General features: G+C 43.9%; 1 protein-coding gene across 1 annotated transcript; it reads right to left on the reverse strand.

The window, feature by feature from the left end:
* Window positions 1-1,322: 1,322 nt before the first annotated feature.
* LOC128426713 (ORM1-like protein 3) lies at window positions 1,323-6,414 on the reverse strand. Its single transcript, XM_053413744.1, has 4 exons — window positions 6,299-6,414; window positions 5,623-5,850; window positions 5,298-5,449; window positions 1,323-3,380 (listed from the first exon to the last, which is right to left on the reverse strand). Exons 2-4 carry the CDS (start codon window positions 5,794-5,796, stop codon window positions 3,245-3,247), a joined length of 462 nt encoding a protein of 153 aa, XP_053269719.1. The 5' UTR covers window positions 5,797-5,850; window positions 6,299-6,414; the 3' UTR covers window positions 1,323-3,244.
* Between the last annotated feature and the right edge of the window lie 6,337 nt (window positions 6,415-12,751).

The following is a 12,751-nucleotide window of genomic DNA, read 5'->3' on the forward strand; positions in this document are numbered from 1 at the left end:
CAGAACTGAAAGTGAGAACTTTTTTCCACTGGTTCAATACTGGTATTAGTTATGTAATAACATGTCACAGCAGCTTAACTTGACCATACTGCATTTTCTGAAACTAAAAAGAAAATCTATATCACAAATGGTTATTTTCTTGTTTGCAATGAATTTCAGTGATTTTTTTGGATCAATATTTTCCTCGAGCTGCAGCGAGACTCCAAGGTTTATTGTGTGGCATCAATATCATGCAGCTTTGATGATTGCTTTGTGATTGTTCTTATAAAATATGTCACAATAAAAACATGCTTGTGGAGACTGTGAGCTCTCCGCTCCACCAATTCACAGTGCGTCTCTTCTAGTGGCCTTTTGCACCTGCCTGATGACATTTAGCACAGACTAAATGAGATGATAACCATCTGAGCTGCCATTTGGGCCCGCTGAAGGAAAAGCAGCCGGGATGACAGGTGGGGGGGGGGAGAAGTGATGTGTCGGGGTCTGGGAGCGAAAGCACTGAAGCTTCTGTCTGTCTGCTTCACCTCTCCGGGAGCAAAGGGGAGACAAGGTGAAACTTTCAAACTTTTGGTCCAACTCACACACAAAATGCGCAACACACACATACACATGCACACGGCCGCTCTGTCAGCACCTGCACTCCCCACGCCTGCCAATTACAGCTTTACCTTTAGCTGGATGCTCTATCACAGCATGCCATCTCATTACAGCCGCCAGCTGGCCACAGCCAAAGGCCAAGTCCTGCACTACTATTATATAGCAACAGTATGATTCCATCAGTGGGATAATGATGAGAACACTTTCCTCTCTCTCCCTCTATGAACAGTCACCACACAGGAAACACTTCATTCAACAACAAACTGTGACTGGGTGGTAACCAGGAAGCAGTGAGGAAGCTCACATCTGAATTAAATAATATGCTTGAGTGTTATTTACAATGTTTACATCCTTGTTTGAGCACAAAATAACGGTAGAAGAAATTAATGCCAGGCTTAAAGAATAAGTTTAAAGTCTAATTTTGAAAGAGGATTTCATTTTTATGTTTGTTTGGTTAGTAAGAGGACACAAATACAACTGGACAGATTCCACTAAATCTCAGTGGAGCGATGTGTTGTAGCTCAGATATGAACTCACTAAAGTTAAATGCAGATTTCGAGCAACCTCTTTCTGTTCCACATTAACACTCAGTCCTCCAATCTTTCACACTGGGTTTAGATTTAAACATTAAATCCCTCTGGTGCCCCAAAGAAAACACTGCTCCCGAAATGTTAGGATTTCTGAGACACTGACACACTCTGGAATAAAACAACAGAGACTTTTCTGGATGATACTTAAAAAATACTGTATTTTGGGGTCACACACTCTTTATAGAACATCACATTGACATTTCCTTCAGGTACCAAGGAACAGAAACCACGAGCAGAGCTTCACATTTAATCCACATTCAGTTCAACCGTTCTTCTGCAGCTGTTGTCTTGAATAATCCAGTAAAAAAGAAAAACTGATGGTCACATATCAAAGCCCTTAATGCTGATCATGACATTTGAAAACATCTTGATGGAGAAATAAATGCTGCAGCAGAGAAACTAGAGTATTTACAACTTCTCAATTGTCTGGATCTTTGGTCCTCGACTGTAAATGACACCAATTCAACACATCAGTATGGGAAGGAAACATCTCAATGCAACGGTTTTGTTTCAGTAATAATTCGTATTAAAACTGTTGAAGCAGAAACTACTTTTGTGTCTTTATTGTGTGTTTGTGTGTCTGAGATAGAAACTAGTGGTCAACACTGTTCAGGTTAACGTCAGTAAACATGTTTCATGTGTTTCATCGAGCAGAAGAAGAAGAAATTAAGTCCTTCGATAGTCAATTTTGACTCTTAACTCGACAACGTGTAAAACGTAGTGTTGTTTTAATCTTAAAATAAAGATGGAGTCACGTGTTTATCTGGAGATTTGACTATTTTTGACTAAATACAATCAAAACCCTTTGAAACCAGCGAGTGACATCCTACATGTTAAAATCATTACTTCACATTATAGAACAATTCAAGAGGAGACTTGTCAGGAGGAAATGGTTCATGGACACTTCAGCCGTCCAGTACGATTAACAATAAGATCAAGTTATTCGACTGGAAATATGGATTTTGTATTTAGATTTGTTCTAAAACGATAAAGGTTTGAGAAAAAGTGAATTCACTCTCAACATTCAACATCAATGTAATAAGAACCAAAAACAGAAACTATCCTGGATAAAAATGATTTGATGTGAATTTGACTTTTTAGTTTGGTTCATGTCCCATTCACTTACATGGAGGAGGTGGCATTTGTAATACCTTTAATAATAACTTTATTTATGACTAATACTGCAGCCAGCCACCAGGAGGCGATCTAGACGCTTTGGCTTCACTGTCATGTCCATCTTTATATGGTCAGTGGTTCACAGCTTTTCTGAGAGCTTAGTGCCCCCTAGTGGCTAAAAGTTAGATTGATGCAGCTTTAAATTGTCCATTTAAAATGTTTCATGAAGGATATTGACAATATTAAATTTTTAAGAGCTACGTAAAATATTTGATCCTAAATAGGGATGAAGACAATATTAAAAACACTTGAACCTTTCATGATTGACAGCTGCACAGTACTTACGACTGCTCGTGTGTACCTAATAAACTTGTAACTTATCATTTAAATGCAGAAATACCACGATCATGTCGATGTAATGGGACCTGAGTGCTTTCACAGAGCAGTTGTTGGCATTGGTCCCAATATTAAACTCTAACTATGAGCAAAGTGATGACATGAAAACGTGACCCTTCCCTCAGACGGCCCTGGATCAGCGCAGAGCTCTCGTGCACATCTTCTGCTCTCAGACCAGACGACTCTGCAGACTGCAGGCGCTCTGCCACACAAACCTCTTACTTCTAAAATCTGCCATCTCTACACAAACGGACAGGATATAATATATAATTCCTCTTTACAAATGCTTTTTTAGTGTCTGTGGAAAACTTGTAAAAAGGCGACAGGCCTCAACAGTACACTTTCCCTTTCTCCTCTCTCTGTAAAGAGCCTCGTCTCTTTCCCGGGGTCTGGAGCCATGACAGCGTCATTTAGAGTCGGCAGGCAGAGTCCGGAGCCAAAGAGCAACAGATCCTCGTGGATCTGCGGCCAAACCAGAGGCCTGATACTCTGCGTGCTCTCAGCAGGTCCCTGGGGACTCGAGGAAGGAGGTGTCCTCTTCTGCCTTGTCAGTACTTATTAATCCCAAAGATCCTCACGCCGTGGAGCTGCGGCAGCTTGGGGATGAGCACCGTGAGCAGGGAAACGGTGTTGACCACAAAATGGACCCGGTCGTATTTGGTGTAGAAGCTGGTGAGAATATACCTGAATGGGATGAATCAAAAGAAGAGGAAGTTACAGAGCGAACCTCTGAACAACAGGGAGATATATTCAAGCACTACAGGGGACAATAGATTGTGTTTGAAACCTCACAAGATGATCACTGATGTGGTTTCCAGCACAAACCCTGACACCAAGCTGGTATTTATATTTATATATATATATATATATATATATATATATATATATATACACATATAAGAAGATAAGGGGAGAGCAGGGGATAGAGCGGGTGCTCTGCAACAAGAAGGTTGCTGGTTCGAATCCTACTCTTTCCCATCTTCATGCCTAGGCTAAGTGTCCTTGGCAAGATACTGAACCTCTAAATGGCCCCTCACAACTGTTGAGTGTACTAAAAAAAAAAATGTAAGTCGCTTTGGACAAAAGCGTCAGCTAAATGACATGTAATGTAATATCAATAATTATCTAAATGAATGTCAAATTATTATTATTATTTAAACAATGATTTTTGCTCCTTCTGGTTTTAAACTCTTTTTTATGAACACAGATATTTTACAAATCTGAGGTTAATCAATTATGGGCTTTAGCTCCACACTGTGCATTAGTCATTATATCAATATATGAGACTATTGTTGTAATGCTTTTGATGTAAATGTTATTGTGATTATTATTCATGTTTTACTGTCCAGCTAGAGCCAATGAGAAAAGAAGAAAGCAGCTGTGCCCATGTGATGTAAATAGAGTTTTTAAATAAAGATACACACACAGGCACGCACTCACGCACGCACACACACACACACACAGCAGTGGGAGGGGGGGGGGGGGGGGGTTACTGTACAATGAGTAGCTGCACATCCTGTTCTCTGCTGAACAAGGGAGGAAATAAGAAAAGCTCCCTAATGAATCCTTTTTTCCATCTGGAGCCTTGAGCTTGACCAGTTGTCTCTTCCTGCTGGAAACAGCTGGGAAACAAATGATCCGGGGGGGGGGGGGGGGGGGCACAGAGTGCTTCCTGTACACCTGCAAAACTGCTCTCACCACAATGTTCAGGCTGAGCTGGCATGTCAGCCCCAGGGAGCCAGAGTGCTTCCTGTAAGCTGAAGTCTGCAGGTTAATAAGAACAGGGCGAGAGCTCCTGCTGCAAAGACTGAGCCCCAGAACAAGAGGCTGGTTGATAATCAGAGAGCAGAGGAGATGTGGATCAATAAACTCCCTTTGTGAGAGTGAACTCAAATATAAGAGCTACAACGACAACATGATGTTCACAGATGAAACATAAAATACAAGAAAAGATGAAGGATTTTTAAGGGCCGATTCAAACACGTATATTACTGTATATAAGATATTAAAATGATTCCTGGTTCTCAAACCCTTGTGAAAATAATACATAATTGAGGTTTGACATTTTACAGTTCAACGTTATTATAAATAACTATAAATAAAAAACACACAAATACAACTAGATCTATAGAACTTGAATTAAGCTGATTAATAGGATTCGTCTTTTTTGTTTATGCTGTAGAATCCTCCTCTCGAAAGAGGCACATAGACAGAAGACCAGATATTTTGTCAATTAAATAACAATATAATTATGAGGTCACATGACTGACACCTTTCACCAAGTGTCAGTGTCTGTATAGTCAAGCTGCAGCACATACAGTTCATCCATTTAAGGAAGCTCAGTGATTAAGGAGGATTAACCAGCACAGGAGCACAGTGGCTGTATTTCGTGTGTATAGCAGATAAAACACAACTGGTGCTGGTTGTTCTTCTTACTGGTTTGTCTACTCTGTCTAATGTCTGCACACAACCAATGGAACTCTATAAAAGCTCAAATCCAGCTTTTTCTCATTTCTATGACCGGACTCGTAAATGAGAAGCTTTTCCTGAACATTTAACAACATTTCTGAGACAAGCGTTGGGTTTGTTGGTGACACTCACAGCACAATGGGTGTGATGGTGAGGAACTTGCGTGACGCGGTAAACTGGACGCCGTAGTCCATCTGCTCCCAGTGCGTGAGGAGGCGCGCCTTGCCCTGGTCGGGGGTCTCGAAGGGCGTCCCCTTGACCGTGTGCAGGAGCAGGTACATGCACTGCAACAGGGAAGAGACACGGAGACAGAACTGATATTACACAACTGGTGAATGAATGACTGACACCACTTGTTGTTATCAGCGTGTTCAGTTAATGATGAAGTGAACTGTGGTGCTGTGTGTGTGTGTGTGTGTGTGTGTGTCTGTGTGTGTGTGTGCTCGGCTCCACTGACCACATTGTGGATGAGATTGGTGAGGGTCCAGACCACGGGCACGCTGGCGAAGGGGATGCTGAGCAGGATGATGTGCAGGAGGCCGATGCCCAGGATGTAGGACAGCCACATGCCCCTGCTGTTCATCACCCGGGTGTTGGGGTTCACCTCGCTGTGCGCCGTGCCCACGTTCATGGTGCCGGCGGCGTTAACGGACACCTTACAGCCAATCAGGAGCCGGCATTCTTCCTGTAGCAAAGGTAAACAAGGAAGTAAGAAAATCACGCAGATCAACTAATTGATTATTGAAAAACCTGTAGATTACTAATTAGCATCCAAACTGTAGTGACAACTGTTAAATACTATAATACTATAGCTACAACATTAGCTACCATCAACTACAATTACAGTTATACAGCACGACACATAACGGTCACCTGTCAGCCAATCAGAGATCAGTATTCCGCTGTGGCAAAGGTAAACAAGGAAGTGATGCGAACAGGGGCTAAACGAAGATGCTAACGTGTTTTAAAGTGAATTAAAAACAGAGAACAAGTCCGAGTCCGTCTGGTTCGCGACAGGAAACAAACGTGGCTCTTCATATTCAACAACTTAGAGCCTGAAATGTACCTGGTTGTGTAATAATGGCGGCTACAGCCTCAGATCTACAAGTAGCCGCAGATTAAAGATCACTCACTGCGGAGAAAAATGGCTTCTGCTCGGACCGTTAGCCGCGTGCGTGCGTGTATGGGTGTGTGCGCGTGCCTTAACGGATCTCCGGTTGGTCACCGGGAGGCTGGCGACGCTCCGGTGCCTCGGTCCGTCCGACCCCCACCTCCGTCCCCGTGGCTCAGCGTCACGGTCCGGGGACACACATCCGCTGGTGCTCCGTGTTCGAGCCCGACCACAAGGTACCGTCCACGCGTCACGTCATCGCTGCTCGTGTTCGCGGCTCCGATCCTCGACTCGCTTCTTCAGCTTCGCTTTTTTTTACTCTGCGCATTGCAACGTGATTGGCTGCCTCGTGCCATGGGGTCCTCGCAGACCAATCACCGCTCAATGCGTTGAAATGACCTGGAACACGCCCCCTATCGACGTCAGGGTGGAGGAGGTGGATCCCAAGGAAAGAGAATGATTGACACATGGGGAATATTTATATATATTTATATCTGAGTGAAATATAGTGGAATGATATAATATAATCATATTAATAAATAAAATATCCTGGGAATATAGTTTCTGACAATAAATAGACTTATAAAACTATTCATTATGGATTATTGATAAAAAATTATATATATATATTTTCAACATCTATGCAGTTCCATATATATACACATATACATATAAACATTCTATATTAAATCATGAATCCATGAATCTATCCATCTATCCATCTATCTATCTATCTATCTATCTATCTATCTATCTATCTATCTATCTATCTATCTATCTATCTATCTATCTCTCTATTTCTCTATCTCTCTATCTACCTATCTATATATCTATCTCTCTATCTATCTATCTATCTATCTATCTATCTATCTATCTATCTATCTATCTACCTATCTATCTATCTATCTATCTATCTATCTATCTATCTATCTATCTATCTATCTATCTATCTATCTATCTATCTATCTATCTATCTATCTATCTATCTAATGGAGGCAACGCAGCAAAAGAAAATTCAGAGAATCACAGATTTCCACCCAGAGTCTATTTTTATACATCGTCTTCACTATTGAATGAAAGAATGAAATGCTGGAAAAAAGGTGAATTTTCCCCTCAGGGTGTCGGGGCTCAGCGTTGGAGACGGGGTGAGGAGTTTGAACATCCAGAAGGAGCTCGGAGCAGAGACGCCGGTCCTTGCTGTTGAGAGTGGCCAGTTGAGGAGGTCTGAGCATCAGAACGGCTCTCGGGCACCTTCCATTGGAGGTTTTCCAGGCATGCCCTGATGGGGAGGAGACCCCCCCGGGGCAGAACAAGAACTTATACATCCCATCTGGCCTGTAAACAGCTCAGGATCCCTCAAGAGGAGCTGGGAAGCCTAGCTGGGGAAAGGGATGTGTGGAACACGCTGTTGCCACCATGACCCAACCTCAGATAAGGGAAGGAAGGTGAAGTCTTGGCTGAAGCTGAAAGTCTAGTGAGCCACGCACATGACTCCCTGCAGCTTAAAATAGAGAAACAGGAGGAAAAGACGCAGGTATCGTTGGTCTTGAGATAACATTTGAACACTCGCTGGTTCTCTGCATAGCTCGGTACAAAAGAAGGCCTTGACTCGTCCTGCAGCCAAGGTGAAAGGAGACCTTGCTGGAGGCGAGGAAAGCTAAATGATGAGGCTGATACTCTGCTCCTCAAATCAAAGATCAACAGTGTCATGTTCGAGATCAAAAGATAAGCACGAATACTAATTTAGGGCCCTCAGTCGCCGGAGGCTGGGGGGGTCAACTGTGTTCTCCTAGCGTGCGATGTCACATGACACCCACTGTCTCTGAGGGCTGTGATGAGTGGCATCAGACAGGTTTGGCCGGCTGACAGTGGACTCTCTCACATGCTCGTGGCCTCGGGTGCTGAAGCTGTCGTAGCTGTGTAAACCTAGAGGTCTGTGCAACTGGGAACGATGGATGACAGTGAGGTGAGATCATCGCTGGCACTGGAACAATGGAGGAAGACATGACAGAGATAAAATGCACCTCAAGAGGAGGAAGAGGAGGAGGAGGAGGAGGAGGAGAAGGAGGAGGAGGAGGAAGTGTCATCGTCAAGTCGTCATCTGGACATATTTGACATTCAGGGACACATTTTGAAGCAGGACAGTGAACTCTTCTCCTGTTGTCTCCTCAAATAAAGACACTGACATGTTTTCTCGTGCAGCACCAGTGAGAAGAGCTGAGCAGAGACAGAGTGGATATGCAGTACTTGCCGTAGGACACCTCTGGCTGCCACCGCCGATGATAAATTCAGAGCTTCAAAGTCCTGCGGTTGTCTCCATTTCTCCACAACCACATATTTAATAGATGTTTAGATAAGTTCCTCTGCAGACTACACTTCTCTGCACTTTGTGCGAATGCCCACGGGTCATCGACGCTGCGGTTGTCAGACGCAATGTGATTCCGTTAACAAGGCCCATGCCAGTAATAAAAGGCTTTTAATGATGAGATAGATTTCATGTTGTAATCTGCTCTGGTGTCTGCAGCTGCGAGTCCAGTGTCAGTTATTTTCTATGTGTCATCAGCAAAGAATGTGTCGTTCGGAGGCACAGTCGACGATTCAGAAACTTGTAGCCATCGAGTCTTACAGGGGTTTAATGATTGTTTGACATTTACAGTGTGTTGGAGGGAGAGCGTGTACGTTACTCTCAGGCTAATGCAGCTTTAATGGCTCATAAAACCACAACAGCAGCTTTAAAAGAAAATCTGGAGGAAATCCGAAGCTTTTTATTCTTTTTTGTAGCAGATATATGGAATAATTCAGTGTTCCTGGCTGAAAGCTGAGGTGTTAAAGCCCTGAGTTGGAATTACATCAGTTTAATCTTCACCCATTAAAATCCAATCAGTCAATCACAATTGATTAATTAAACACAACACAATTATAATATCGAATGTACAAACTTCACTTCATTGAACTTGAGCAGCTCCACATTTCATGAAGATTAATTAGCTTTCTCCTGTTTTATATAATTCTAAAGTGAAAATTCATTGTATAAGAGTAGAAGATCCACATTCTGCTCCTTATAGCAGAACAGTACAGGGATTTAAATACAAAGATTGTCTTGCTATTGTCCTTTTGTATAATTTTAAAGAGAAAATCAGTACTTTTCCATATCGCTGGTCACAAAAAGAGTGTTTGTCAAAGCATCTCTTTGGACTCTGGAACCACATGTTGTGCATTTATCACAATAATTGACTATTTAGTGATAAACCCTCCAAAGTATCAGAATCAATCACTGGCTGCAGCTGCAGTCATCACAACACAGGCTCATGACATCATCCATACAGGGTTCAGAGTTTCATGAATGACAAATCAGGAGCGTGTGATTGTGTTTCACCAGCAGGTGGCAGCATCCACATATTGTGAAGTTTATTCTAACACGAGCGCAGAGGTGCAGTCGAGACAAATGATATAAGAAATGTGTGTTTCTACTTGTCACCTCTAATTAACCCGGAAGAAACACACACAGAACCACAGTTTAACACATTTACTACATTTCATTTTACACAGGAAGTTAATTGTGCATGTAGAACTGCAGGTTTTAATATCTGTATGTATGTGTGTATTTATGCTCTTCTGCAAATGTATTAGATTCACCTAGCTGAAGTTAATGTGATCTAATCAAACAACCTTGTAATAACTCCCACGTTCATGAAAGTTATAATGTGCAGTTTTAATTGAAAATGATATTGTGTCAATAGATATTTTCCTCCTCCTTTATTATAATGGGTTAATCTCAGGAATATGAATTCAATACAGTCAACTCACAACTGAAAATACATAGAAAAATGTCTTTGTTTCTTGTTTTTTCACTTGTGCTCATTTGCTCAGAATTTGTTTTCACCGGTATTTCCACATTTCCAGCATTTTTAATACACTTTGTGCCAAATATGAGGCTACATGGAAATGCTCGCTGTTTAAATTTAAGAATATGAACGCAAAAAAATTAGAATTATGGAATTTGTTTACAATGGCTGGTGTAAATCTCAAGAGTAAAGTACCTGAACATATTCAGCAATTAAATCAAATGTAACTTAAGAATGTAAAAACACAAGTGGCCTGTAATGTTCCTCAGGTCAATGGCACTGGTTTGGCCTGTGGATGAGCTGGACAGTGCCGGGGCAGATTTTCTCCAATGGCAGAGGTGGACTTGTGACCCAGCCGGGCTCGGATGATGGCCCCGCTGGAAAAGGCTGACGCAGGGAGTCCATTATTGCCCCTGGAGGAAGCTGAGGATTAGAACACCAAAGAATTTCAATAAAAGAAGTGTCTGTTTGGGGGTCGGGGAGGGGCAGAAGGATGGTGGTGGGTTGGGGGGGGTGATGGTGGTGGTGGTGGTGAGGGGGGGGTTCTCCTCATTGTCCCAACAGTGATTGAGAGCAAGAGGAGGGGAGTGGGAGGGCATTGTGTTCGCAGCTCCTCTGAAGAAGGTGGTTATTAGGGGGGATGGCTGAGGAGGGGTGAGGGATAGGGAGGCTGTTGACTCTTCATCTTGTGTGAACAAAGTCTCTGGCACGTAGCCCTCTTCTGTCCCTCTGTCCTGGACTCCCTTGTTTACGAGTGCCATGAATTCTGTCCCTCTCGACGGGGACCCCCACCAACTCCAACCTGCACCGCCGCACATTGTGGGGCTTAAGTGCCCTTTAATTAGGCCGCCTCAGTGTCCGGCTGAAGAACGCCGGGGCTTTGGGCTCCTCCATGTGGGACCTTGCTGAGTGACTCACACAAACACACACACACCAGCAGAGGGATGAAGTGTTTGCTGCTCTAATGAAAAAGGTTTATTTGGGGGAAGAGTTCTTGTCGTCTTTGTCCCGTCGTTTTAAAAAGTCCTGACAAAGGCATTGATATCATCTTCAATACTCGTCCACTTCCAGGACACAGGAGAGAGACTCTGAGGCTCTTTCAGCCTCGTGACTCCAAGAAGTCTCCAACAAATCATCATGCACTTGCTGTACAAAGAGAAAAAGAACTGCACATTGGAACTTTATTATAAAATAATCAATCAATCGCACAATTGCTCGACAAATGGAGGCCAAGAAAATTGTGGAAATTCAAGTGTTGGATGTAGGAGAAGGTGATTACATGCAAAAATATGTAAAGGAGCGTGAATTCATACAAACTCTCCCTTCAATAAACACATGCACAGCTTTGTCATTGTGATGGAGCACGTTTCATTATCATAGCGCCACCACCACCACCACCACCAAAAAAAAAAAAAAAGAAAGCACAGGATCCGGGGCATAAAGGAGGAGCTGGGCAGGAGACATTGGGAATTTGCTGAACTGCTCCGGCAAAATGAGTAATTTCTGGATGCCCCATTGTGTGAAGAGCTTAGAGGCTGAGCGCTCTGAAAGCAAAGGATATAAACACGGGAGCAAGTGAACTAAAGTGAAAGATGGTAGGAATGAGGGAGCGATGAAAAGAAGTTTGTGAACGGAGCAGGGTGGGATTGGGCGTGTTCAAAAAAAGTTTTTTTCGCTTCAGCCCAGTGTGTGTAGATACCCTCCTAATCCTGGTTTTATTGGCTGCCTGTGTCCAGCCATGCTGTTCGGATTGAGTAGGGGAGGGAAGGGGAGGTGGGGAGAGGGAGGGGCGGAGAGGGATGGGGGGGGGGGGGGAGAACACATGTCCTTCTTTGTGGTAATACGCTGATTAGGCCTTAGAAAGAGCCGGACCTGGTTACGGCCTTTCTCAGGTCACCGTAGAAACCGGCCCGGTAGGGGAGCTCTATGATCCCCCCCCCCCCCCCCACACACACACACACACACCCACCCCCCCCGTGCACCTACTGATGCAGACACGCAGACCGAGGCCTTCCTCCGCAGACATCTGTACAAAACACCACCACTCAGAACACCACCACTCAGAACACCACCTCGAGTGTTGCTGGCTCTTGACCTGGATCACGGTTCTCTCTGCACTTGTGGCCCCGACCTGGGAAAACCTGGTTTCAATGTTGTTCAGATACCGACCGCAGACCGAGTCCTCCGCCTGCCGCTCGTAAATTACACCACTGTCACATTCCCCCCCCAGCCGTCCCTGGCCCCGCGCACCGTCTACCGATCCTCACAGTGCAACCGTTATCCAAGTCCCACAGCTGAGCTCGGCACATTTCTGACAACAACGTAACGCACGACAATGTTGGTGATGGAAAGCAGACCTGCCTCATTGTCAGCGCCGCCATGACACATCGCAGCTCGACTCGGGGCCATTGAGAAGACGTCTTCATTGGAATAATGTAGGAGACTCCCCGCTACGACAGGCTGGAGACTGGCTCCACAAAGATATCTATCAATTATTGTCACATTTAGAGAGTCGGAGGACCCCCCCCCACCCCCCCGCCCTACCCAAAGCTGGGTGGTAGGTCGAGTGCTGCTCAGTCACTGCCTGTTTCCCCATCTTCTTTGTTATGGAGGAATAAAACACAAGAGGG

Source organism: Pleuronectes platessa, chromosome 21 (genome assembly GCF_947347685.1).
Source record: "Pleuronectes platessa chromosome 21, fPlePla1.1, whole genome shotgun sequence".
Classification (NCBI taxonomy): Eukaryota; Metazoa; Chordata; class Actinopteri; order Pleuronectiformes; family Pleuronectidae; genus Pleuronectes; species Pleuronectes platessa.

Coding starts and splice junctions, on each gene's coding strand:
- LOC128426713 (XM_053413744.1), bottom strand. CDS start 5,796: ATGAACGTGGGCACGGCGCACAGCGAGGTGAACCCCAACACCCGGGTG. Junction 5,450..5,622: donor CCAATCTCATCCACAATGTG/GTCAGTGGAGCC, acceptor TCCCTGTTGCAG/TGCATGTACCTGCTCCTGCA. Junction 3,381..5,297: donor ACCATCACACCCATTGTGCT/GTGAGTGTCACC, acceptor CATCCCATTCAG/GTATATTCTCACCAGCTTCT.